Source organism: Magnolia sinica, chromosome 8, assembly GCF_029962835.1.
Source record: "Magnolia sinica isolate HGM2019 chromosome 8, MsV1, whole genome shotgun sequence".
Taxonomy (NCBI): domain Eukaryota; kingdom Viridiplantae; phylum Streptophyta; class Magnoliopsida; order Magnoliales; family Magnoliaceae; genus Magnolia; species Magnolia sinica.
Genome location: NC_080580.1, coordinates 76,522,013 through 76,545,544, shown reverse-complemented (window position 1 = coordinate 76,545,544; position 23,532 = coordinate 76,522,013). Strand labels below are relative to the sequence as shown.

The window sequence follows — 23,532 nt, the reverse complement described above, 5'->3', positions numbered from 1 at the left end:
TTTGGCAGCGTGGTTTCCGGCGATGAAAGCTCTCCGGCGATGAAAGATTCGGCGATGAAGCCTTTGGCTATGAATGCTCTCTGACTGGAGGCCACGACTAGACCTGAAAATGAACCCACCACCAATCTTTCCATCTCAGAAGCAACCGAAGCTGAGACCAGTGTTTAAATTATTGGCGATATTATCGAATTATTGCCGATAATTTCAGTATCGCGGGAGTTCCGACACCGAAACTCCCTTTTTTCGTTTCTCTTCCTAACATCGCCGATTTTTCGGCGATTTTATCGATTTTTTGCGAAAAGTCCAGTTGTCAGCGAGAAATCACGGGATAACTGTAGCAAACAACCATTTTCAACGATAAAAGGACCGATAACATCAGAGCGTTGGGTAAATACGGAAAATATCCCCAAAAAAAGGAAAAAAATGGGCAAACTTGCAGATTTCCGTACCTGTAGAAGAGGAGGGCCAATCGTAGAAGAGGATGGGTGAACGGAAATTGCGGTGGGCCAATTGATTGATCGGTGTGCCATAAGTGCCATCCAATCTCTACTTTCCACTTTTTTTCTTCGAATACTCAAAAATTCCAAACCTAAAGATGATTTCGGCGAAGAATCTGCTGAAGATTAGGGATTTAGAGAGACTTTCTTTCGAAATTTTAGGGTTTTGAGGGTTCTCTTCCGAAACCCTCTTTCGTTTCGAAAACCCTCTTTCGTTTTGAAAATAACGCGATGGGTTTTTACGGGCGCGGATCGGCTACTGATAGGTTGAGTAGTGAGACTGCTACTGAAGTGATGTCACCAAGTTTTGTGGGCCCCACCATGATGTATGTTTTGTATCCACACTGTCCATCCATCTGGAGAGATCATTTTAGCACAAGATCCAGAGGAGTCACATCCAAAGCTCCAGTGGACCCCACCATAGAAAACAGTGGGGAGAGTGACACCTTCATTAAAAACTTATAAAGGCCACAAAAGTTTTTGATCAAGTTGATATTTGTGTTTTCCCTTCTTTAATGTTTTTGTTAACTTTTGAACAGGTTGGATTTCGATAAAACATCATGGTGGGCCTTGGGAAGGTTTCAACGGTGTACATCAATCTTCTCGCTGTTTTCTGTGGTGGGGTCCACTAAAGCTTTGGATCTGCCTCGTTCTATGGGTAATGCCTTAAAATAATATCTCCAAATGAATGGATGTTGTGGATACAACACGTACATCATAGTAGGGTCCACAGAACTTGGTGACGTGTAGCGAGTCTCGCTATTCAACCGGTCAGTATCTAATCTGCGTCCGGGAAATCAGATTGCGTACTGGTTACTCAGTACGCTCTTATTGTACTGAGTAAACTCTGTTAGGCCCACTATCAATGTTTCTGGTCTATCCATGAGCGTACTGAGTAAACTCTGTTAGGCCTAATGCCAATGTATCTGGTCTATCCATGCCGTCCATCCGTTTTTCCATCTTATTTTAGGGGTTGAGACTAAAATTTAAGCATACTCAAAGATCAAGTGGACCATACCATTGGAAACAGTTGGAATAATAACTTTCACCGTTGAAACATTTCTTGGGCCCATAGTGATGTTTATTTCTCATCCAACCTGTTCATAAGATAACACAGACATGGATGAAGAGAAAACACAAATACAAGCTTAATCCAAAACTTCTGTGGCCCCCCAGAAACTTTCAACGGTAGATGTTCAATTCACACCGTTTCCCATTGTGTGTTCCACTTGAGGTTTGGATATACTTCATTTTTAGTTTCAAGCCCAAAAATTATCTATTAAAATGGATGGACGGAGTGGATAAAATACATAAATCATGGTGGACCCCACAGAGTTTACTTAGTATGCTTAGCCTACGAGTTACTCGGTACACAATCTGCTTCCTTTTACTTTTAGCGTGGTGTGCGGGTGCCAACTTCAATGGCGTTTGGACATCACCAAGTTCTGTGGACCCCACCACGATGTATGTGTTATATCCACATGGTCCATCCACTTAGCGAGATCATTTTAGTAGTGAACCCAAAAATGAGGTAGATCCAAAGTTAGGGTGGACCACACCGCCAAGGCAGTCGGGACAATGATTCCTACCGTTGAAACCTTCCTAGGCGCTATGGCCCACAATGGTGTTTATTTGTCATCCAAGTTGTTCATAAGATCACATGGAGATGGATGAAGGTAAAATACAAAAATGACATGGATCTAAAACTTGTGGCCCCTAATGATTTTTCAATGGTAGGCATGTTCAATTCACATTGTTTCATGTGGTTTGGTACATTTGAGCATTGGATATGCTTCATCTTTGGGATCAAGCCTTAAAATTATCTTGTAAAATGGATGGATGGGGTGGATAAAATACATAAATCACAATGGGCCCCACACAGTTGACTTAGTACGATAAGTGTACTGATTATACGGCACGCACATGTCACTTATTTGTATCCGTGGATTGATGGGTCGATGTTATTTGGGGCCATCATAATGATAAATATTTTATCAATGTCGTCCATTTATTTTGATAGATAATTTTAAGGCATGAGTCCAAAATGAGACAGATCTGCATGATTGCATCTAAGGTGGACCACACTAAGGGAAACAGTGGTGATTAAATGTCCACCATTAAAAACTTCATAGGGCCATTGTAATGGTTTTTTTTTTTTTGCCATCCAACCTCTTGATTAGGTCACACAGATCTTGATGAAGCGAAAACACGGTTTAGATTATGTTAGAATTTGCCACATGTACCATTTTCAAATGCTAGGTATCAAGTGTCATACGCGGCCAGAGTATCAAATACCACACTGATTGAATAATCTAATCCATCCTTGATTTGACATCTTTGAATTCATTTGCTTTTACATGTCTTAACTACTGTATGCTAGCTGCATTTGTATTATATAAACTCATTTTGGTTACTATTTGAGTGATTTCTTACGACAATGCATGCCTTTTGGCCCCCATTAAATGGAAACTTCTAATTTAATGCATTCTTTTTGCAATTTTTTCATTCCTAAATATGTAAATATGTGTATTTAGGCATGTCCTGAAGTTTCACTAAAAAATTCCACCATTTTCTCCATGTTTCTCCCCTTTTCCCTGCATTTCCAGTTATCGGCGATAACGATATTATATCTTTATCTCCAGCCAGCGAAACTTGTAACGATACCGACAATTCGTACACTGGCCGAGACCCACCATCTTTATCAAAACACGGACTACTCTGATTCATGGCAAGAGGTAATGCGTAGGAAGAACAATGGGAAGAACGTTGGTCGGAAATCTAGGGCGACTGCAAGTTATCCAACCCTATTCGTCAAGGGTTTCCCAGATGGCTAGTTTCCCATAAATCTATCGAGAGCGTTCGGCAGGGCTGGGGCAGTTATGGATGTGGTTATGCCTAGGGACAGGAAAACTGGTCTTTACAGAAGTTTTGCTCTGATCAAAATGGGCTCAGAGGAGGAGTTGGTGAGGGCGGTGCAGATGTTGTATGAAGAAAGATTTGGTGGACTTCTGTTGCTGGTCCAAAGGGTGAGATTTGGTCTTGAAAGAAATCAGAAGAACAACTCCATCGGAAAATCTATGACCTCCAAGGAAACAACAAGGTCAAATGTTCAACATAGTTCCAGTCAGATTAAGGGTGGATCGTTCAAGGAAGTGCTCCTAGGTTAGCCAAGTTCTCTAAATATTCAACAGACCTACGATCGACAGAACTAGGATAAGGAATGGAAGAAGAAGCCAATTACAGTAGAGCCACCTAACATGGGTTTAGAGAGTGTGCTGCGGATCAACCAAGAATCTTTTGCTCGGGCTAGAAAGGATCTGGAAAACACGGTAGTGATCATAACTAGTGAGGGAGCTTCGATTCCTCAAGTTTGGAGATGGATAGATGACCGTTGCAACATCTGACCATCAGCCTATATCATAAAACCCATCGGCTACAATGAGCTGTGGATCAAGGTGGGTCCGGGTGTCAACCCAGATATGCTGATAATGGCTAGTGTATTACACGCAGATGGCACGGTTTTGAAAGTTAAGAGGTGGGACGAGTTATCCTATTTCGGCATGGAAGATGTATGGATCCTAATTTGGGCAATCCCCCTAGAACTGTGGTATGATGATTCCTTCATCTCTGCAGCGTCCATGGTGGGCTCTTTCATCGAACTGGACCCCAAAACAAAACTAGGGGAGGAATTGGTTGTCATCATAGCTCGGGTTAGAAGAAGGAAAGGAGAATGTTTTCCACCCCACATTGAAGTTCTTGTGAATAACAGGACGTTGTTCTTGCCAGTGCAGAGGGAGGTTTCGAATGATCCAATCCCCAGGTGGGGCGATCTATGGGAAGACAAAGGAATTAGGAGTCTACTCCTCTGTCCCCGGTGACAAGGAAGATGAGAGAGGGGCAGCTTGGATTCAATGCTCCCGCGGAGCACCAAGTCGCGAAATTATGACAGCTGCCTGTCATGATGGAAATGTCAGTCCTCGGCCAAATCGCCCTACGCGTGGAGCTCCGTCTGCAGATGCATGTCGCATCGATATCCCGCTCCCTCCGCCTCCACATATCTCAACTCGCGCCTCTCCATCCCGTGCGACAAGTGGCACTCAAAGTGCTGTAGATATGCAAGTGACACACGCGCCCACTCGTGTTAATTCGTCCAAATGGCATGAAGAGATGGAGCGATCTTCTACAGGGCTTTCCGCGATCTCGAGAAGGGAGGATTACTTCGGTGATCTCAATCCGGGGGAGACGTGTGGCGAGTTCGATGGTAAAACGTCAACACCTGTCACTGCAGAAGTTTACGCCCCGGGTCCAAGTCTCGGGTCTACCTTGGCCCCGATCCCAACTGACTTTTCCGGATTGGGTTCTTTAGTAGAATCAGATCGGACGTTTAATCTCAACCTCTCCCCTCGCCTCGAGCCTCATCTGGACTGCAGATTGATTTCACTGGCCTCAACTACCCCAATCTTTAAACCTGTTGGTCTCCCCAATAAAATATTGAGGATGTGGAAAGCTCCATCGAATCAGCAGGTGAGATTGAGACCTCCCTAGCGTCAAACGATTGGTGCATCCTGCCCGATCTTAGCATCCATCGCTAGGAAGGAGCAGACCCGTTGGAGTATGATAACCAATCATACAACTCGGAGAATACGGCCTCCCTTGATTCCCTCCCTTCCTCCCCCTCAGCTTCAAATGCTTCGATCTCAGACAATGGCCTTTTCACCCTCTTCCAGGATGATTTAGGTGATTACGTCATTGAAGCGGAGCCTCTTCAGGTCTGGATCGACTTTCCTTCAGAGCAAGGGGCCTTTTTGGATAAAAAGACGACAAATAAAGAGTGTAGAGCTAACCTTATCAACACGATCCAGAAGAAAAAATGGATCAAAGATGCAATAGGCCACGTCGGAAGGACCGTTGGGCTATCCTTCGGGGACTGCTCGGAAGACTACATCGCTCTGTTTCAGTGCGTCGAAGCTCGTGGAAGACTTGTTGCAATCACCAGGTCTCCCAAAAATCGATTATCCAAATCTATTAGTAACCGAGAGCTCCAGCACCTTGTGTCCTCCGCGGGATTAGCTTCCGACCTCATCAACTTCACAGAGCTTCAGGGTTCTCGAGGCAGTATAGTTCCTCAATGAAGATTATCTCTTGGAACATCAGTGGGGTGGGTTCAAAGCAAAAAAAAAGGCTGATAAAAGACTCATGTGATGCTCGCAACTCGAATATAATTTGTCTCCAGGAAACGAAAATTTAGAATTTCAACGTCAGGATCTTGGGCTCACTGTGGAAGGCTGCTGATGCAGAATGGGTGGTGCTGGATGCCAACGACAGTGCTGGTGGCATTTTGATCGCGTGGAAATCGTCCCTATGTACGCTGGTGAACTCCTGGTCGGGATCCTTTTCGGTTTTGGTTATTTTATCAGACAGATCCTCTAATCAGAAATGCCTCATCTCATCAGTTTACGGTCCTACTCCTGACGCTAGAAGATCAGATTTCCAGGATGAAATGAGTGCCTCTAGGCGGGACTTCTTGGGCCCTTCTGCTTTGTCGGAGACTTCAATGTCACCAGGTATGCTGAAGAAAAATCCCATGGCAGAAAAGACCAGTGATGCGATCCCTTTCAAGCTGGATTGATGATTAAGAACTCGTTGATCTCCCTCTTCTCGGTTCCAGATTTACCTGGACTAACGGTAGAGTGAATCCCTCCCTCTCTAGATTGGACAGATTCCTTGTTTCTGCGGACTGGCTGGAAGAATTTCCTTCTGTCTCTTAGACAACCCTCCCAAGAACTACCTCAGATCACAGTCCAATTATGTTATCTACAGACGAGTACAACTGGGGCCCCAAACCTTTCAGATTCAAATCCTCCTGGTTAAATATTAAAGGATTCAATCTGATGGTTTCAGATTGGTGGACTGATTTCCATGTTGATGGCTTTGCAGGTTTCAGGCTTTGCAGCAAATTCAGAATGTTGAAGGAAAATCTTAAGAAGTGGAAACAGGAAGTTCTATATAAAAGGGCTTGGGAAACGAAATCGATTATGGCAGAATTACAATCGATAGACGTTGATGCTGAAGATGGTATTATGTCGACTAAAATCTTATCCAGAAGAATTCAACTTATCCAGTCTTCATCTGCCAAGGCTTTTGAAAATGAAATTGCCTGGAAGCAAAGGTCTCAGGCCAAGTGGTTAAAGGAGGGGGATAAAAACACGAAATATTTTCACAGCATAGCCAGTATGCACGCCAAGAAAAACCGAATCAGCAGCATAACAGTGAATGGTTGCCGTATTGAAGATAAAGAGGAAATTGCGGAGGAAGCCATAGCCCATTTCAGCTCTTTGTTGAGGGAAGATCGATGGAAAAGACTGTTGCTGAATCACCTTCAGATGGTTGGCCTATCAACTGAAGACGCCAAAGCTTTAGAAGCCCCATTCCGCTTGGAAGAAGTGAGATTAGCAGTGGCCTCCCTAGCCAGCGACAAGGCCCCGGGCCCTGATGGTTTCCCTATTTCCTTCTTCATCACTTTTTGGGAAGTCATTATAGAAGATATCATGCTATTCTTCAATGAGTTTTATGAAAGGGGCAGACTGTCTAAAGTCCCAGGGGCCTCCTTCATAGCTTTAATTCCTAAATTCCCGGTTGCAAGCTCTCTTCAAGATTTCAGACCAATTAGTCTATTAGGGGGCCCATACAAAATCTTGGCAAAGGTCATGGCCTCCCGATTGAAGAAATTTATAGGGAATCTCATTTTAGGTCACCAGAGTGCGTTTATTCCTGGGAGGCAGATCATCGATTGTGCCCTTATAGCTAATGAATGCTTGGATTCCTCCCATAAAGAAGGCTTGAAGACTATTTTTTGTAAGCTGGATATTGAAAAGGCTTATGATCACGTCGATTGGCGCTTCCTGCAATATATGATGAAGTGGATGGGCTTTGGAGACAAATGGAGAGGGTGGATTAGAGAATGTTTAAGATCGGCTCATTTCTCTATCCTCCTAAATGGGACCCCGTTTGGTTTTTTTAGGAGTTTCTGTGGCATTCGTCAGGGTGACCCCCTGTCCCCACTCCTCTTCCTTATAGTGGGGGAGGCTTTCTCCAGAATGATTCAGTCAGGTAAGGAGGCTGGGATTATTGGTGGTATCAAATAGAAAGGTCTGTCATTCTCGCTATCTCATATTCAGTATGCAGATGATACCCTCATTTTTAGCGAAGTTGACCTTGTCAAGGTAGCTAATTTGCGCACTACGATCCATTGCTTCGAGGCAGTGTCGGGCTTAAGGGTGAACATGGAAAAATCAACGATGTTCGGGGTTAACCTGAACGAAGAGGAGGTTAGTATATTTGCAGAATCATTTGGGTGCTCTTTGATTTTGCTTCCGACTTCTTTCGTTGGTCTTCCGTTGTGTTTGGGCATGCCTCCTAAATCCCTATGGGATAAGGTCATCAATAGGTTTGAAGGGTACTTGGCTAGATGGAAATGTAGATATCTTTCTTTGGGTGACCGTTTCTCTCTCATAAAGGCAGCCCTCTCAAATCTGCCTCTATATTACATGTCTCTATTCAAATGCCCAGCTTCAGATTTGTCCAAGCTAGAAAGATTTAAGGCGTGATTTCCTTTGGCACGGAAAGGAAGAGAAAGAAATTTCATCTTGTTCGGTGGCCCCAGGTTTACAAGCAATTCAAAAAAGGTGAAGCAGGGATTAAAGATCTCAAGATCATGAACAAGGCTCTTCTTGGGAAGTGGATTTGGAGACTTGGGACGGAGGATGACAGTCTTTGGAACAAGATCATCAAAGGGAAATACGGCGGATCATTCGGCGGTTGGTAGACCAGAGACTTTTCTCTCTATAGGGCCTCTGCCTTGTGGAAAGGGATCTTATCCTTGAAAAAGGAAGTCTTCAAAGGTATTGGCTTTGCTCTAGGTGATAGAGATAATATCCGGTTTTGTGAAGATGTTTGGGTGGGAGAAGCGTCTTTGAAAGAAGATTTCTCGAATATCTTCAACCTCGTCGCCAATCTAGCCGTTCAAGTTGCTAGTTGCTACTCCTTCTCGGCCAGTAATATTGTGTGGAATGTTACCTACAGGAGAAGCCTCCAAGATTGGAAAATTGATGAATATGTGGGGCTCCTTGAACGCATTTACAGGGGTACGCCAGATATTCAATCTCAAGACAGACTAATATGGAAGCTTGACAAGTCCAGCAAGTTTACTGTTAAATCTCTTTACTCCTTTTTAGACCACGACCTGGTTCCAAATGACGATCACCTGCCCTTCTATATTTGGAGTTACTCGGTTCCTCTTAAATTCTCTTCTTTTGGTTGGTTGGTTGGGATCAAGAAAATCCTTACGGTGGATAACTTGAGAAAAATGGGAATGTGCATAGTTAACATGTGCCTCTGTTGTATGAAGAATGAAGAATCCGTTGATCATCTTCTCCTCTCTTGCCCTTTTATCTCTCGGATTTGGATTGAATTCCTCCTCCGCTTCAACATTCAGTGGTGCTTTCCTAGCTCAGTGTCTCATCTCATAAAAGCTTGGAATGGGGTTAGATCGGGCAATCTCAAGACGCCCTTGTGGAGAATGGCAATCGTTGCTAATTGGTGGTCAGTTTGGGAAGAAAGAAATGGTAGATGTTTTAGGGATATCTCAAACTCGGAAATGACTATTGCTGGTAAGGCGAAGAGGTTATTGATAGAGTGGGTTGTGTATGTTGCGGGTCTTAAGGATTGTGATTTTCTTTTTCTTGGAGTCTAGCTGAGATTGCTCCCTCGGCGATCTCTCTTCTCTCCTTCTTTTGTATCCCTTTCTTCTCTAATATATATTGTGGCTTTTCAAAAAAAGGAATGAAAGTATGGGATTAGAGGGCTTTAAAATGCTTTAGAATGAGAGCAAGAGAATGTATGAGAGTTTTGGGGAAGATATAATGTAAATGGACAAGGGGGGCAAAAGAACCGGATTTCAAATAAGGAAAAAGGCTCCAACAGTCAGATTTCTGACCGTTGGAGACTATGCGATCACATATGCCATTGTGCAATCGCATATGCCATTATGCGATTGCATATGCCATTATGCAATCCGCATATGCCAATGTGATTGCAAAATGGCATATGCGATTGCATACACAATAACACATACACATGGCATATGCAACCATCACATATGGCATGTGCTTGTGCTTATGTGATTACGTGATCACATAATCGCTTAAGTGATCTCATATAACAAACCTTTGTGATCTCGTTGTTCCCTTATTTTCTTAGTGGTTTGGCCTTTGGATTTGAAGATACATTTCTCTTGCTGCACTCTTATTGTGATAATGATCCAAGACTCAATTTTAGGTGCCTAGCTTGGCATTGTCATCAACCAAGTTGATTCACCAAGTCCAGAATGACGAGATTGGGTAATTATGCTTTTCCTTTTTGGAAAGGACATCACATTATGCTTTAGTAGGTAAGTGTGAAGTGAAGATCTCAAGGCTGAAGTGAAGAAGCACCTTCTGTTGAGCTATGTGCTTGAATCCAAAATGGAAGGATGTGGATACAGAAGCAACTGCAGAAAATGACAAATATATGAAATTAGGATGAGATAATAACAACACAAACATCTTTCAGGATGCAGGTTAGTTTATAGAAACAACAGCAAAAAAAAAAAGAGAGAGAGAAAGGAAAGATGGAAGAAAACATGTCAAGTGTTTAACCTGAATCAAAACATAAATATCAGCAAATATTACAAAAGCACACCTAGGGCTGTTGGAATTATCTCCATGTTGCTTATTTTGAGGGATCCTTCATTTTGTATGGCACAAGGGGAAAGTATGCCGAAAGAGAACATAGAAGGTTTGCAAGGTTGGTGCTTCAAAGAGGAGAGCTTCCTCTGTGATCTGCAGTTGTCATAATGGAGCACCGGTCCAACTGTCCTAGAGCTGCGTGTGCTTGTCTTCTTTATGCACTGATGCACAGAGCCAGATGGCTGTTAAGGTGGTAAGCATAACCTATACATTTATAGGTGGCAGATCAAGCAAAAAATCTCTCTGCTTCTACCAACTCACGGCTATTCACATACAGGCACACACCATTTTATATTGGAAGTGTTGAAACTCTGAGTTATTTATTTATTATTGTGGAATATTTGCTGGAGTTCAACTTTGCTTAAGTTAATTTGTGCTACTTTGCATCTTTTGTCATATATCTGGATTGATCTCTGTTGGTAGTTTAAGGTATTAATTGATACATTCTTGTGTATAGCTTTGTGTCTTTGTCGTTCAAGGTTCACTGGGTTGCTTGAGATGACTTTATTAAGTGCTGCCTATTGCTTTGTATGACTCCTGACGGATGCCCAGATCTGATTATAATGATATACTCTTTCAAGTGTATGAAGCTTGTCATTGCCAATGAAATTGACATGCCCAGAATTTCTGCCGCATGGATAGATCACTTTGATAAATGCATTAGCTTGATTTTCATGGCAAGAGGAAGATGCTTTTTTGCCTAGTAGGTCAAGGAGTCCCACATGCTACTTTAGCTTTTTGTATATGTTTTTTAGCCTGTAATTGTTGGTGTCTTGTCGGCAGCCCTGATGATTGGGAGGCTTTCCTACATTATTTAAATTGTTTGCTGGAGGATGATTCCAGCTGGTGCCAAGTGACCACCAGCAATACTCTCTGTTCACCAAAGTTTGTTGACTCCAACATATGCAAGTCGCCACATTTGACAGATGAAATGGTATTAACCTCGTCTTTGTCATTTTGCACGACGGCTCATTTGAACTTCTGTATGTCTCCATCTGTTAGTAGAAGTTCTGCTTCAAGTCTTTAACAAACTTTCATTTATGACAAATGGATCTACAGTTCGATTCACGCATCTCTGGTGCAACACTCTTTGTACAAAAGTTACAAGCAGAGGCCAAGAATGAGCATATAAGAGGTCCTTACTTGGCGAACCTTGAAATTGAGAAACGGCGTCGTTTATATGGCAAGGATGATAATGGCAAGTTGATGGAGGTTTTATTGCAGTATTTTTACAAGTATGTTTTGACCCTTGCTACTTTCCGGTGTAAAATATAAATTTGATATTGCATTTTTGCACATGTACCTTAATCCTCAATCATGTTATGAAATTAGCCTGTTTCTTCATAATTATGTCAGGGAAGGGTTTTCTTAGGCATCTGTTGTTAATGCGTACATGCTTTGTTGGCCATTGGGGCTTTCGTTGACATGTAGACTATTTTTTCCGCATTTAATGGGTGGTAATTATTTGGCATCTTCACTTTCATGTGTTGTTGTTGTTTTTTTTTTTTTTTTTTTAAATTTTTAATTTTTTTTTTAAATTTTATTTTAGGGAGAGAGAGAGAGAGAACAAAAAATTTATTAAACCAAAACAAAAGAAAAACAACAACAACAACGTGAAGCCGCCAAGATGGCGACTTGGCTACATCCCAAGAAAATCAAAATTACATCGCATAAGCTTAGAGACATTAGAAGCCCATTCAACTACAAGCAATCTGGCCCTTTGAGAAATACTCTTTGTCGACTTGCTTTCATTTCTAAAGCATCTTTCATTTCTTTCTTACCGCACAAGCACAACCCACCAAATAGCAAGCAAGGACATCTCCACAGCTCCTTCTTAGCCTTCCCTAAGCCCACTCTGTGCCAAACAAGCAAGAGATGACCTGCTTCCATTGGGAAGGATCAAGAGACTATGAGGTGGGCTAGGTTATCCTGCCCAAAGCGACCCAATAAAGGACTACACTAACTGATGTCCAAAATATGATCCTAAATTCATGGTCTAAATCCTGAAAATACTGTGATTGACTTTTTGAGCAACATTGATTGTTCAAACTACGAATGGATCATTCAACTTCTGCCAGCTATTAGTGCCTGTGCTCTCAGCTTTGGTGAATACAAAATTTATCTTTCTATGTTTATTCTAACTTTTGAAAAGAAAAGTTGATGCGGACATCAGTGTTGCACCCTTTAGAGTGTACCAGAGGAGGAGGCGTCGTCGACAGAGTACCGGAGCGGAGAAGTTGATGTGGATGGATGTTGGGTTCATCGAACCCATTCTCTGACGCGCTATGAGTGCATGAGTGGCATGACCGCACTCGAACTATAGATCCATGGGTCAGATTTCTTACCCTACCACACGAGTGTTTTAGTTTTAGACATTTTTATTCTTTTTTCTTGTTTCAGGGGCTTTATTGTACTTTCTTTATATTTTCATCTTTTTGTTATTTTTCTTGTTTTCAGGGGCTTTAGTACACTTTTACTTTTTCCACAGCTTATATATACATTGTGAGAAACCCTATTTTGATTATTATTGAATGAATAGAAATTCGTATTTTTCTTCTTCTTTATTTAAGAGATTAAGGTTTCAGGATTGGCCCTTGGGTGTTGAGGATTCCACCCCGATTTCAGATTTATTTTTTATATAGATCTTCGAGGTGCAGGAAAAGGTAAGAATCATCCTCCTCATTTTTTTTTTTTTTACGACCAAAGGACTTGTACTTTCTTTATCTCGAACCCTTCATTCTTCACTCCTTTCGTTCCTCTGTAGATGTCTCCTTTCTAGTTTGAACGGAAAATATGGATGGTTAGTCAGTAGAATCAGATCCAAACTTGACCGTGAACTGACTTATGCTAGATCTGGGATATCCTCATATCCCTAGGTCCTCCCTTTTTACTGTTTACGTGATTTTATGCTAATGAGCATGATCCTGACGGAATGACCTCATCTTTGTGATGAAATTTACCCAATCCATTTGATTGGAAACAGTTAGTTGATTCGTGTATTTATTTGAACATTCTTTAACCTGATTATACATGCATCTAGGATTAGGTCATCACATGTCATTGCATCAAAAGTCATGCACATCAGTGGTGCTTTAGAGCAATCAGGTGCTGAAGTGATCTGGCTAATTACTTCATCTATCATAGCTTATGAGCGCTAGGCAGTAGGCACCGCTGTTGTTGACACTTTTTTGTGCATGCCATTAATGGTTGCTTAAATCATTGCTAGGACTCACAACTAAGCATTGTAGCTTTTCTTTTGTGGGTAAATTGAACTTGATGCGTTTTTTTTTTTTTTATCCTTCTGTGTGCGCGCTACCGAACTTCATATTACTTATTTATCTTGCTCTGTATAACTAGTTTTCTTCTCTCTCTCTCTCTCTCTCTCTCTCTCTCTCTCTCTCTCTCTCTCTCTCCAGCACCTGCCATTTAATCTAGCAGCATAATTTTTCTTTCTACTACATTGGTTGTTCTCAATCCCTATCTCTAATTCCCATCTTCAGTAAGCAACCAAGATAGTTTGATTATGCTAATGTGCTAAAATGGAGAAAGAATACCTTCCTTATCCTCAATACCACCAACGAATTCCTAATGTGATGTTTTCTTGATTTGGCTCGTTGAGAAACCTCTTCACTCCACTTTAACCGTTTGCTTTCAAAGAAGCAAACCCCTAGTGAGCTTGTAGAATCATCTCGTGTCCATTAACATGATAAAAAAGTCCTTGGAGACTTATCGATTATTTTGATTCCAACTACCAACATGCATATTTAGACTGTGCAGGGAAAATTTGAGTCTACCACCGTGGTCCTATTTACCAGTGTTGCATTGTTTAGCTAGGCTGGGAAAGCTTTAGAAAAAACCATTTTAGGATGTCGTGATTTCAAACAATATCATTTGTGATTTGTTTTATTTTTATTGCCTAGTTTTTCTGTTAAAATGTCATACATAATACAACTCTAGTCACATGGCTTTTTGGTGATACAATATGATCTCTATCAGTATTGCTTCCCTGCTTCTCATCTCTTTTCTTGTTTATTGCTTTTTTCTTCTTTTGTTTTTTTAATAAATTGCATAACCATTCAAAAATATCTATGGTTATTGCCTCTTTCACAGATTGTTTTTTTGAAAGATCACAATCATTTTATTAAAAGGAGAATGAGAAATCCTTACAAAAAGCTACAAAAAACTCCCTAAAGAAAAACAAAATGCTATAGTACAGCGCGCAAAGGCCTTTAAACTCAGGGCCCATGCTATGAGTCCAATCTTGCTCTCCTGACACCTCATCTGGAAGCATATGTTGATTCCTGAAGCATTTATCATTCTGCTTTGACCAATCGACCAAAACTAGGCAAGAATCGATAGCCTCCAAAGGATCTTCTCTTCTCATCGAACCTTGCCCATGCCACAGTAGGAGAAATTTTCGATGGACCCTGGAATCACCCACTCACATCGAAATATAGATTGAAGAGCCAATTCCACACTACTGTGGCAAAACCACACTAAAGGAATATATGATCCACATGACTCCCCCGCCTTAAGACACATCATACATAAACATTAGGATGGTAATCTAGTTTGTGTAGTATTTATCATGTAAGCATATGTTGTTTTGTCTTAACATTGACTTTACTAGAATTCTATTATCTAGATAGTATTTGGTGATTTCTTGTCCCTAGACTGTTTTATTTAACTTCTGCATCTTTTATCGCATTAGTTTCACTGAAAGGAAATGTAACTTCTATCTACAACTGAAGCTTCTACTTCGCTAATGCAGGTTTGGACACCTGGCTTGCTTCACTTCTGATGTGGAAGTATTCTTACAAGTCTTAACACATAATGAAAAGATGGAACTATTAAAAGAAATCTTCAAATCTTGTGAATCTCCGTCACCATCAACAGTCAAAGCACTGGGGAAAGCTATAACCAGTTTTAGAATTCAAGAATCCATTGGAGCTATGTCTAAGCTTCCGGTTTGTGGTACGATGCTTTCTGATCTCATGAACTTTTAAAGTTTTTCCTCTCATCCATGAATTCATTTTCCATGCTCTCCTAGTGACTTGTTTTGTAGAGTCTAAGTTGCAAGTCTCAATTTCACCACCACCACCACCACCACCACCATCTAGGGCTTATCCCAACTAATTGGGGTCGACTACATGAATCCTTTTCCACGATTCCACTCTATCACTGCCTATTTTTGGACACCTATTGATTTCATTCCCTTTCTTTCATATCACAATATAATCATCCATAACCATTAACTTATGTTGCACGATCAAACTCTCTCCTAATATTAACCTCACAATTCTTGCATATTGACCATGCTGCCTTCCTCAGTATAAAGCAATTTATTTGGTGTTTTTTTCCTTGTGAAAGAGGTCGAAGGGGAGGCTGAGGTAGGTAAGTTGCAAGAGGGAACTTGAGAGTGGGGAGGGGTGGTATGGAAAGGGGAGGACGAGGTGAATGAAAAGTAGGTTTGGCGTAGTTGGGAGGGAGGGATGCCGACAGTGACATTAAGGCCCTAGATGATTGATAATACAAGCCTATCTTTTCGGTGGTGTTTAGTGGCGATGGTAAGGGAGAATGAAACCACTGATGAAATAAGTTCATGGTTGTAGTCAAAATGTGAACTTAATCTAGAGGACACAATCATAAAGATCTCGAATCATATTGAAGTCCTTATCTCTTTGGCCAGGGGGTGATTTGGATCATGTATTGGCGCTGGGCAATTTCTTCAAAGATGACTTGGTGTAAGGTTTGTGGAGATGGGAGCAATGGTCGGTGTTGTGGAAGGAAGAAGTGTGGTTTTTGTTCCATGGCTTACCTCTAGAGTTGTGGGTCAGGGAGATTTTTCTGGTGTTGGAAGCTTGCTTGGGAGAAGTGCTTGTGATTGACGCCATGATGAAATATTATGCAGATCTTAGAAAAGCTCGAACCAAAATTTGGAGAAGGAAATTGATGCCGATTCCACAGGTGGTCACGATTGCTGTTGGCAATATGAGAATCTCGGTAGCGGTATCCAAGGAATCGCTTATGTAAATGCAAGAGGTGGTCCTCAGAGAAAGGGAGCTTAGAGATCGGCTTGCTGAAATCAGGGATTGAGTATGGGTTTTGTGTTTTAATGGAGCACAGTCGAGTGAGAGGGGCACGTATCGGCTATCATTAAGAGAAGTTTCGAGAGAAGGTGACGTGGAGGCATGTGTGGAGGGGTCTTTCATCCCTGAGCCAGGTGGACGAAGATCCTCTCTCTCTCGGCAGATGACGTGGAAGAAGATAAGGGTGGGTGCCTTACTCCTGAGCCATATGGAAGTTCATATTTCAAATCAGAAGAAAGGACGATAATCGTGCCAAAAGCATTGATGGCTATGCAGGATGACGATGACTGCGTTGGTTAGGGATGGGACATTCGTTCGTCTCAAGATGGTGAAGTTAACATAGTGGAGGAAGTCGGGTGTGGCTTTTAATGAGCAGGGGGAACGTGTAGCAGAAGCAACGGTCGACTCTTCAAATCTTGTATCGGCGGTTGACGTGTGGAATACCAGGCAACGAGAGGGAGATGTCGTCTCAAATTCTAAGGAGGCAGGGGGCATTGCTTATCAGCTCGATCGAGCAACAACTCACTGTTCAACTATCGATGGGGAGGATTATCTGGAGCCCAATTCATAAAGTGCGAACATGTGAAGCTTAAGGGTCTTAGGCACGAATGGGGAGGCAATGGGGTTGGAAAGGCCCATTAAATCTTGGGCTATGGCGCGAGTGGAGGATGTGGTTCGTGCGGAGAGCGTGACACATGCCAAAAGTTGTTGTGTCCTCTCGTGGGATGGTCTCTTACGCCGTTCTCATGTGCAAGGTTCTATGAAATGAAGGGTCAATTTTACGAAGGCGTATCTCTGTGAGTGTCTTCAAATCTCGTATCGGCGGCTAACGTGTGGAATACCAGGCAATGAGAGGGAGATGTCGTCTCAAATTCTAGGGAGGCAGGGGGCATTGCTTATCAGCTCGATCGAGCAACAACTCACTGTTCAACTATTGATGGGGAGGATTATCTGGAGCCCAATTCATAAAGTACGAACATGTGAAGCTTAAGGGTCTTGGGCGCGAATGGGGAGGCAATGGGGTTGGAAAGGCCCATGAAATCTTGGGCTATGGTGCGAGTGGAGGATGTGGTTTGTGTGAAGAGCGTGACACACGCCAAAAGTTGATGTGTCCTCTCATGGGATGGTCTCTTATGCCATTCTCATGTGCAAGTTTCTATGTAATGAAGGGTCAATTTTATGAAGGCGTATCTCTGTGAGTGATAACTTCTTCATGGCCGTCTCTCCTTGCAAGGGAGTTAATTTATGGAGACTCTTGAGATGCTACGGAAGTTGGTCTCAAGAATTGGAGGTGCAGTTTTGGCCAGGTGGGTGAAGATATGATCGTGTGTGCTGAAGACAATGACTTGCCGTTGGTGAATCCCATATGAGAAATGGATGGATGCGCTTGAAGTCTATTCAGGTCTCTAGAGAGGAATGCAAAGTTGCTTTGATTGTCGAGGTGTATGTCGAAAGTGCTGGTTAAAAGATGGGTTTGTCTAGAGATCACATGTTAGTGGTAGAAGGCTCATGTTGGGTAAAATGGGTAAGATGCTTGGAGTGACATTCGGAGACTGCAAAGTAGATTGTTGCCTTGTTTCAAACCATCTATGATAGAGGAGCTCAGAAAGAGATAGAAACAACTTTAACATGTTAGTTAATCTCTCAGGGCTCTGAGGGAACTGAAGGGGCTTAAAAGCTCACTGAGTTGTGGCATTGTTGCTTCAACCAAGGGTGAGGAGAAGGTTAAAAGGGGTAGAAAGGTTTCCCAATGAAGATTATGAGTTGAAATGTTAGGGGGTTGGGTTGTCCTCAAAAGAGAGTCCAAACTAGGGATATTTATAAAAGGTTCGGGGTCCAATTGTTGGCCATTCAAGAGTCAAAGATGGTCTTTGTGGGGCATAATATTTTGAATGATTTTTGGCGAGGTCACGCAAAAGAGTGGGTGGCAAAAGAGGTAGTGGGTACGACATGATGGATCCTGATAAATTGGAACTCATCTCTGTGGATGAAAGAAGACCTGTGGGTGGGGGATTTTTCTTTGAACTTTCTGTTGTATAATGAAATATTTGGTGTTAAAGTGGGTTTTTCTATTGTTTATGGGCCGAATTGTTTGAAACTCAGGTTTGTTGTGCGGAAGGAGTTGGATTCAGTTGGTACGACGTGGAGCCACCCTTGGTGCATGGGAGGTGATTTTAATGTTGCTAGATTTTCCTTTGAAAAATCATCAAGGGGGAGAATTACTCGAAGCATGGCAGATTTTTCTGAGTGGGTCAAGAGGAATGATATGATTGATCTTCCAATGGGAGGTGAAAGATTCACATGGTTTAACGATCAAGCAAACCCTGTCCAATCTAAATTGGATTGATTCATAGTAACGACTTCCTGGATTAATAAATTCCCCCTTGAGCAATTAGCAAGCCTTGCCCAGACCCACATCAGACCATTGCCCTATCATGCTTGAAGTGGTGACAGATAGATGGGGGGTTGCATCTGTTTAGATTTGAGTTAATATGGCTCGATGTGGATGGGTTTCGTGACTTAGTTAAGGGGTGGTGGGAATGTTTTCAGATTCAGGGTAAGTTGGGTTTCATTCTCTTTCAGAAGCTGCGATTATTGAATAGGAAGATTTCCTGCTAGGAGTTCTTTCATGCTCGCGAAGGGATTTGGACAATGTTTTATCAGAAATTCACGTTCTTGATCTGAAAGAGGAAGGGAATGCGTTGTGGGAAGTGGATTTAGCTCGTAGAGATGATCTAATAGGGGTTAATTGTAGGATTCTAAAGGAAGAGGAAGTGAAGTGGAGGCGGAGGTCACGAGCAGGGTGTGCCGAATCGGTTACGTATCGGCCGTATCGGCCGATACGTAACGGTAACGGTGCGAACCGTTACCCGTTTCGGGGCCGTATCGGCCGATACGATTTTTTGTACCCGTATCGGCCGATACGGGCCCGTTACGGGCCCGTAACGGTAACTTTTTTTTTTTTCATTTTTAGCTCATTTTTTGCTGTTTTTTTGAAACCTTTTGCTTCCAAACTGTTTTTCACTCCTTCTACTACTAATTTCGACCAACCTTAGCTAGGTATTTGAGATAAAAACACATTATATCACAGATTTTTTTGAATCAAAGCTCGGTGGGCCATTTTTCAGAAATTCGTCAAAAATAGGTATTTATACTTTTTTTAATATGTTTTGCTGTTTTAATCATGTCATATGATGTGTTAATCATAGTAGAACATGTTAATGTACATTTTACAGATTTGGGGTGCCATTTAATAATTTTTTAATATTTTTTTCTATTTACGCATGAATTTTGGCCCCTTTTTTTAAAATTCGAAAAATCAAATTTTAATGGTTGTTTTGCTGTTTTAATCATGCCATTTGATGTGTTAATCATAGTAGAACATGTTAATGTGCATTTTACAGATTTGGGGTGCCATTTTATATTTTTTTCTATTTACGCATTTATTTTGGCCCTTTTTTTGAAAATTCGAAAAATCATTTTTTAATGATTCTTTTGCTGTTTTAATGACATCATATGATGTGTTAATCATAGTAGAACATGTTAATGTGCATTTTACAGATTTGGGGTGCCATTTTATATTGTTTTAATATTTTTTTCTATTTACGCATTTATTTTGGCCCTTTTTTTGAAAATTCGAAAAATCATTTTTTAATGATTCTTTTCCTGTTTTAATGACATCATATGATGTGTTAATCATAGTAGAACATGTTAATGTGCATTTTACAGATTTGGGGTGCCATTTTATATATATTTTATATTTTTTTCTATTTACGCATTTATTTTGGCCCTTTTTTTGAAAATTCGAAAAATCATTTTTTAATGATTCTTTTGCTGTTTTAATGACATCATATGATGTGCTAATCATAGTAGAACATGTTAATGTGCATTTTACAGATTTGGGGTGCCATTTTATATTTTTTTTTATATTTTTTCTATTTACGCATTTATTTCGGCCCTTTTTTTGAAAATTCGAAAAATCATTTTTTAATGATTCTTTTGCTGTTTTAATGATGTCATTTGATGTGTTAATCATAGTAGAACATGTTAATGTGCAATTTACATATTTGGGGTGCCATTTTATATTTTTTTTATATTTTTTTCTATTTACGCATTTATTTTGGCCCTTTTTTTGAAAATTCGAAAAATCATTTTTTAATGATTCTTTTGCTGTTTTAATGATGTCATTTGATGTGTTAATCATAGTAGAACATGTTAATGTGCATTTTACATATTTGGGGTGCCATTTTATATTTTTTTAATATATTTTTTTCTATTTACGCATGAATTTTGGCCCTCAAAAATAATTGCAAACACCTAAATGTAAGATATTTTCATATTACATTCATTCTAATATATCTATCATTGATAGTAGATAGTTAGAAAATTAAATATATGAATTTTGTAGTCAAATTCAGGTTATCTGGTTCATAAATTCATCAGATAGTCCGATACAACTTCTCACCAAAGAGTGGACCGTTACACCACCATAAACATGTTCCAATTTATAAATGAATGCATATTTGGAATGCTTAGAATATTCCGGATTTAATCCATATTTTTTCATATTTTTTTGACAAAAAAAAAATTTTGCACCGTTACGGGCCGTTACGCCCCCGTATCACCGTTACGCCCCCGTATCCGTATCGGTTTTGGAGGTCACCGTTACGCCAACCGATACCGATACGGGACACCTTGGTCACGAGCTATGTGACTAACGGAGGGGGACAATAACATGAAGTTCTTTAATGCCATATCTAGTGCTCGGGCTCGAGTAAACAGAATTGGAAGCGTGGTAGTGGAGGGGGTTAGATATCAAGCTCATGTGGAGGTTTGTGATGCGGTTATGGCTTTTTATAAGACTATGCTTTCCGATCCTCAATTTACAAGACTGAAGTTGGAAAATTAGGGTTTTGACATGCTTTATGAGCAAGAAGAGGAAGCGTTGCAAAAGCTATTCTCGGAGGAGGAAGTGTGGCGGGCTATCATGGACTTAGGTAGAGATAAAGCTTTAGGGCTCGACAATTTTCCTATAGTCTTTTATCAAATCTTGTAAGAGTAGGTAAAAGGAGATGTCTTGAGTTTTATTCCAGATCTTTGTTTTAGCGGGAAGTTCACTACGGAGTTGAGTGCATTGTTCATTGCTCTGATCCCGAAAAAGGTGTGGGTTGTATTAAAGATTTTCGTCTGATCAATTTGATTTGGGGGCCTCATAAAATCTTGGCTAAGAATCTTGCTTAGATGTTTAGGGCTATTTTGGGAATGACCATCTCCACCGCGCAGGTGACTTTTGCGAAAGGTAGACTCATCTTAGTAGCTCTCTGTTGGTGCACGAAGTTGTCAATTCACTCCACTGATCGGGTAAATTTGGTGTGATATGTTAATTGGATCTCGAAAAGGTTTTGACCACGTAGAGTGGTCTTTTCTTGATTACATGTTATGTCGGATTGGGTGTGGTTTCAAATGGAGGAGGATCCTAGAGTGCATCAGCTTGCCAAAATTTTTAGTTTTGGCGAATGGTTCGCCAAAAGGATTTTTTAAATATTCTAACGGCCTTAGGCAATGAGATCCCTTATCCCCTTTCCTTTTTTTGGTGGTGGCGGAAGCGCTTAGTTGCATGATATCTAGAGGGGCTTCTTTGGGTTTATTTAGCGGTCTCAAAGTCGATGGAGAGAACTTCCAAATCTCCTATTTCCAATTAACGATTGATATGGTTTTATTCTGTGAGGTAGAAGTTAATCAAATAGAAAATCTTGGAAAGCCTTATTTTGCTTTGAAGCATTTCGAGTTTGCATATTAATGCTAGTAAATCTGAATTATTGGGAATAGGTCTTCCGAAGGAGGAAGTAGGGTTGCTAGCTAGACTGTTTGGTTGGAAAATGGGAGCTTTCGCTTGGAATACTTGGGTCTTCCTCTTTGTACTGGGAAGGTGGCTAAGCATTTATGGGACCCCATGAAGATATCAGTCTGGAAAAATAGATTTTTCTCTCTGGGAGGTAAAATTACATCGACTAAGATGGCTCTCTAACCTTCCATTATATTTCATGTCTATTTTTTCCGTTGCCCTTTGAATGTGCTAAGTAGGAGAAGATTAGAAATGATTTCCTTTAGCAAGGGGGAGAGGAGGAGAAAGTTCCACCTCATGAATTGGGATATTGTGTGTAGGCCAGAGGTGGTGGGCGAGCTTGGGTTGGGAAGCTTCGATTCCATGAATATGGCTCTTTTGGGGAAATGGTTGTGGAGATTTGCGATAGAAAAGGGAAGCCTTTGGAAGGAGATTATTGCCAGGAAGTATGGAGTGGAGGGTTGGTGGGCCAAGAGCTCTTCTTTGTATAGGGCGTCGGGGATTTGGAAAGCCATAATGAAGTTGAAGGGGCCTATCTTAGCGGGTGTCTTTTTTTGGCATAGGAAATGGCTTAGAAGTCCAGTTCTGGAAGGATATATGGTTAGGGGAGAGTAGGTTGTTAGACCAATTTCTCAACATGGCTTGCATGGCCGTGGACTCGGATAATACAATTGATAAGTGTTTTGTGATGTAAGGTTCTACAGGCTTATGGATGCCTTCGTTTCGGAGAAACCTTTTAGATGTTGAAGCTGAAGAGTTGGTATCGTTGCTCAATCTTTTAGTGAGGCTGGTTCTGTCAGAGGAGCCAGATTCAATTAAGTGGAAAGACAACAAACTTAAAATCTTTTTTGTTAAATCTTTTTCCCATTCTTTATCTGGTGCTGTGGCTGAGTCTCGTAATATGCATTGTTTTGTCTTGTGGTCCTACGAGGCCCCTTCTAAGGCGGCGACTTTCGTGTGGTTGGTTTGCTGGGAGAGGATCCTAACCACTGATGACTTGAGGATGTGGGAACTCATTATTGTGAATGCTTGTCCCTTGTGCTTGGGTAGTGAGGGATCGGTGACCCATCTTTTTGTGCATGTCCATTTTCTAAGGAAGTTTGGGGTCAGTTTCTTTGCATCCTTTGGGGTGGCATGGGTCATGCTCAATTCAATAGATGGTTTCCTCAGTCAATGGCATGGTGGTGGAGTAGGAAAGATGGGCCACATGGTGTGCATGTTGTCGCTCCTTGTGGGATTGTGAAGCAATTGGTATGACAGAAACAATAGATGTTTTAGGGATGTTTTTTGGAGTGGGAAGGAAGTTTTCCTTAAAG

The 23,532-nt window shown here is 41.2% G+C and overlaps 1 protein-coding gene across 3 annotated transcripts in view; it reads left to right on the top strand.

Annotated features, from left to right (window-relative positions):
• Nucleotides 1-23,532, top strand: part of LOC131253456 (N-terminal acetyltransferase B complex auxiliary subunit NAA25) — a 70,685-nt gene that overhangs the window by 23,589 nt on the left and 23,564 nt on the right. For all 3 annotated transcript variants that reach the window (XM_058254445.1, XM_058254447.1, XM_058254446.1), the window contains 3 exons: nt 11,066-11,216; nt 11,342-11,517; nt 15,054-15,256. In XM_058254445.1, coding sequence (XP_058110428.1) covers nt 11,066-11,216; nt 11,342-11,517; nt 15,054-15,256 — 530 coding nt within the window. The remainder of the gene's footprint in view (nt 1-11,065; nt 11,217-11,341; nt 11,518-15,053; nt 15,257-23,532) is intronic.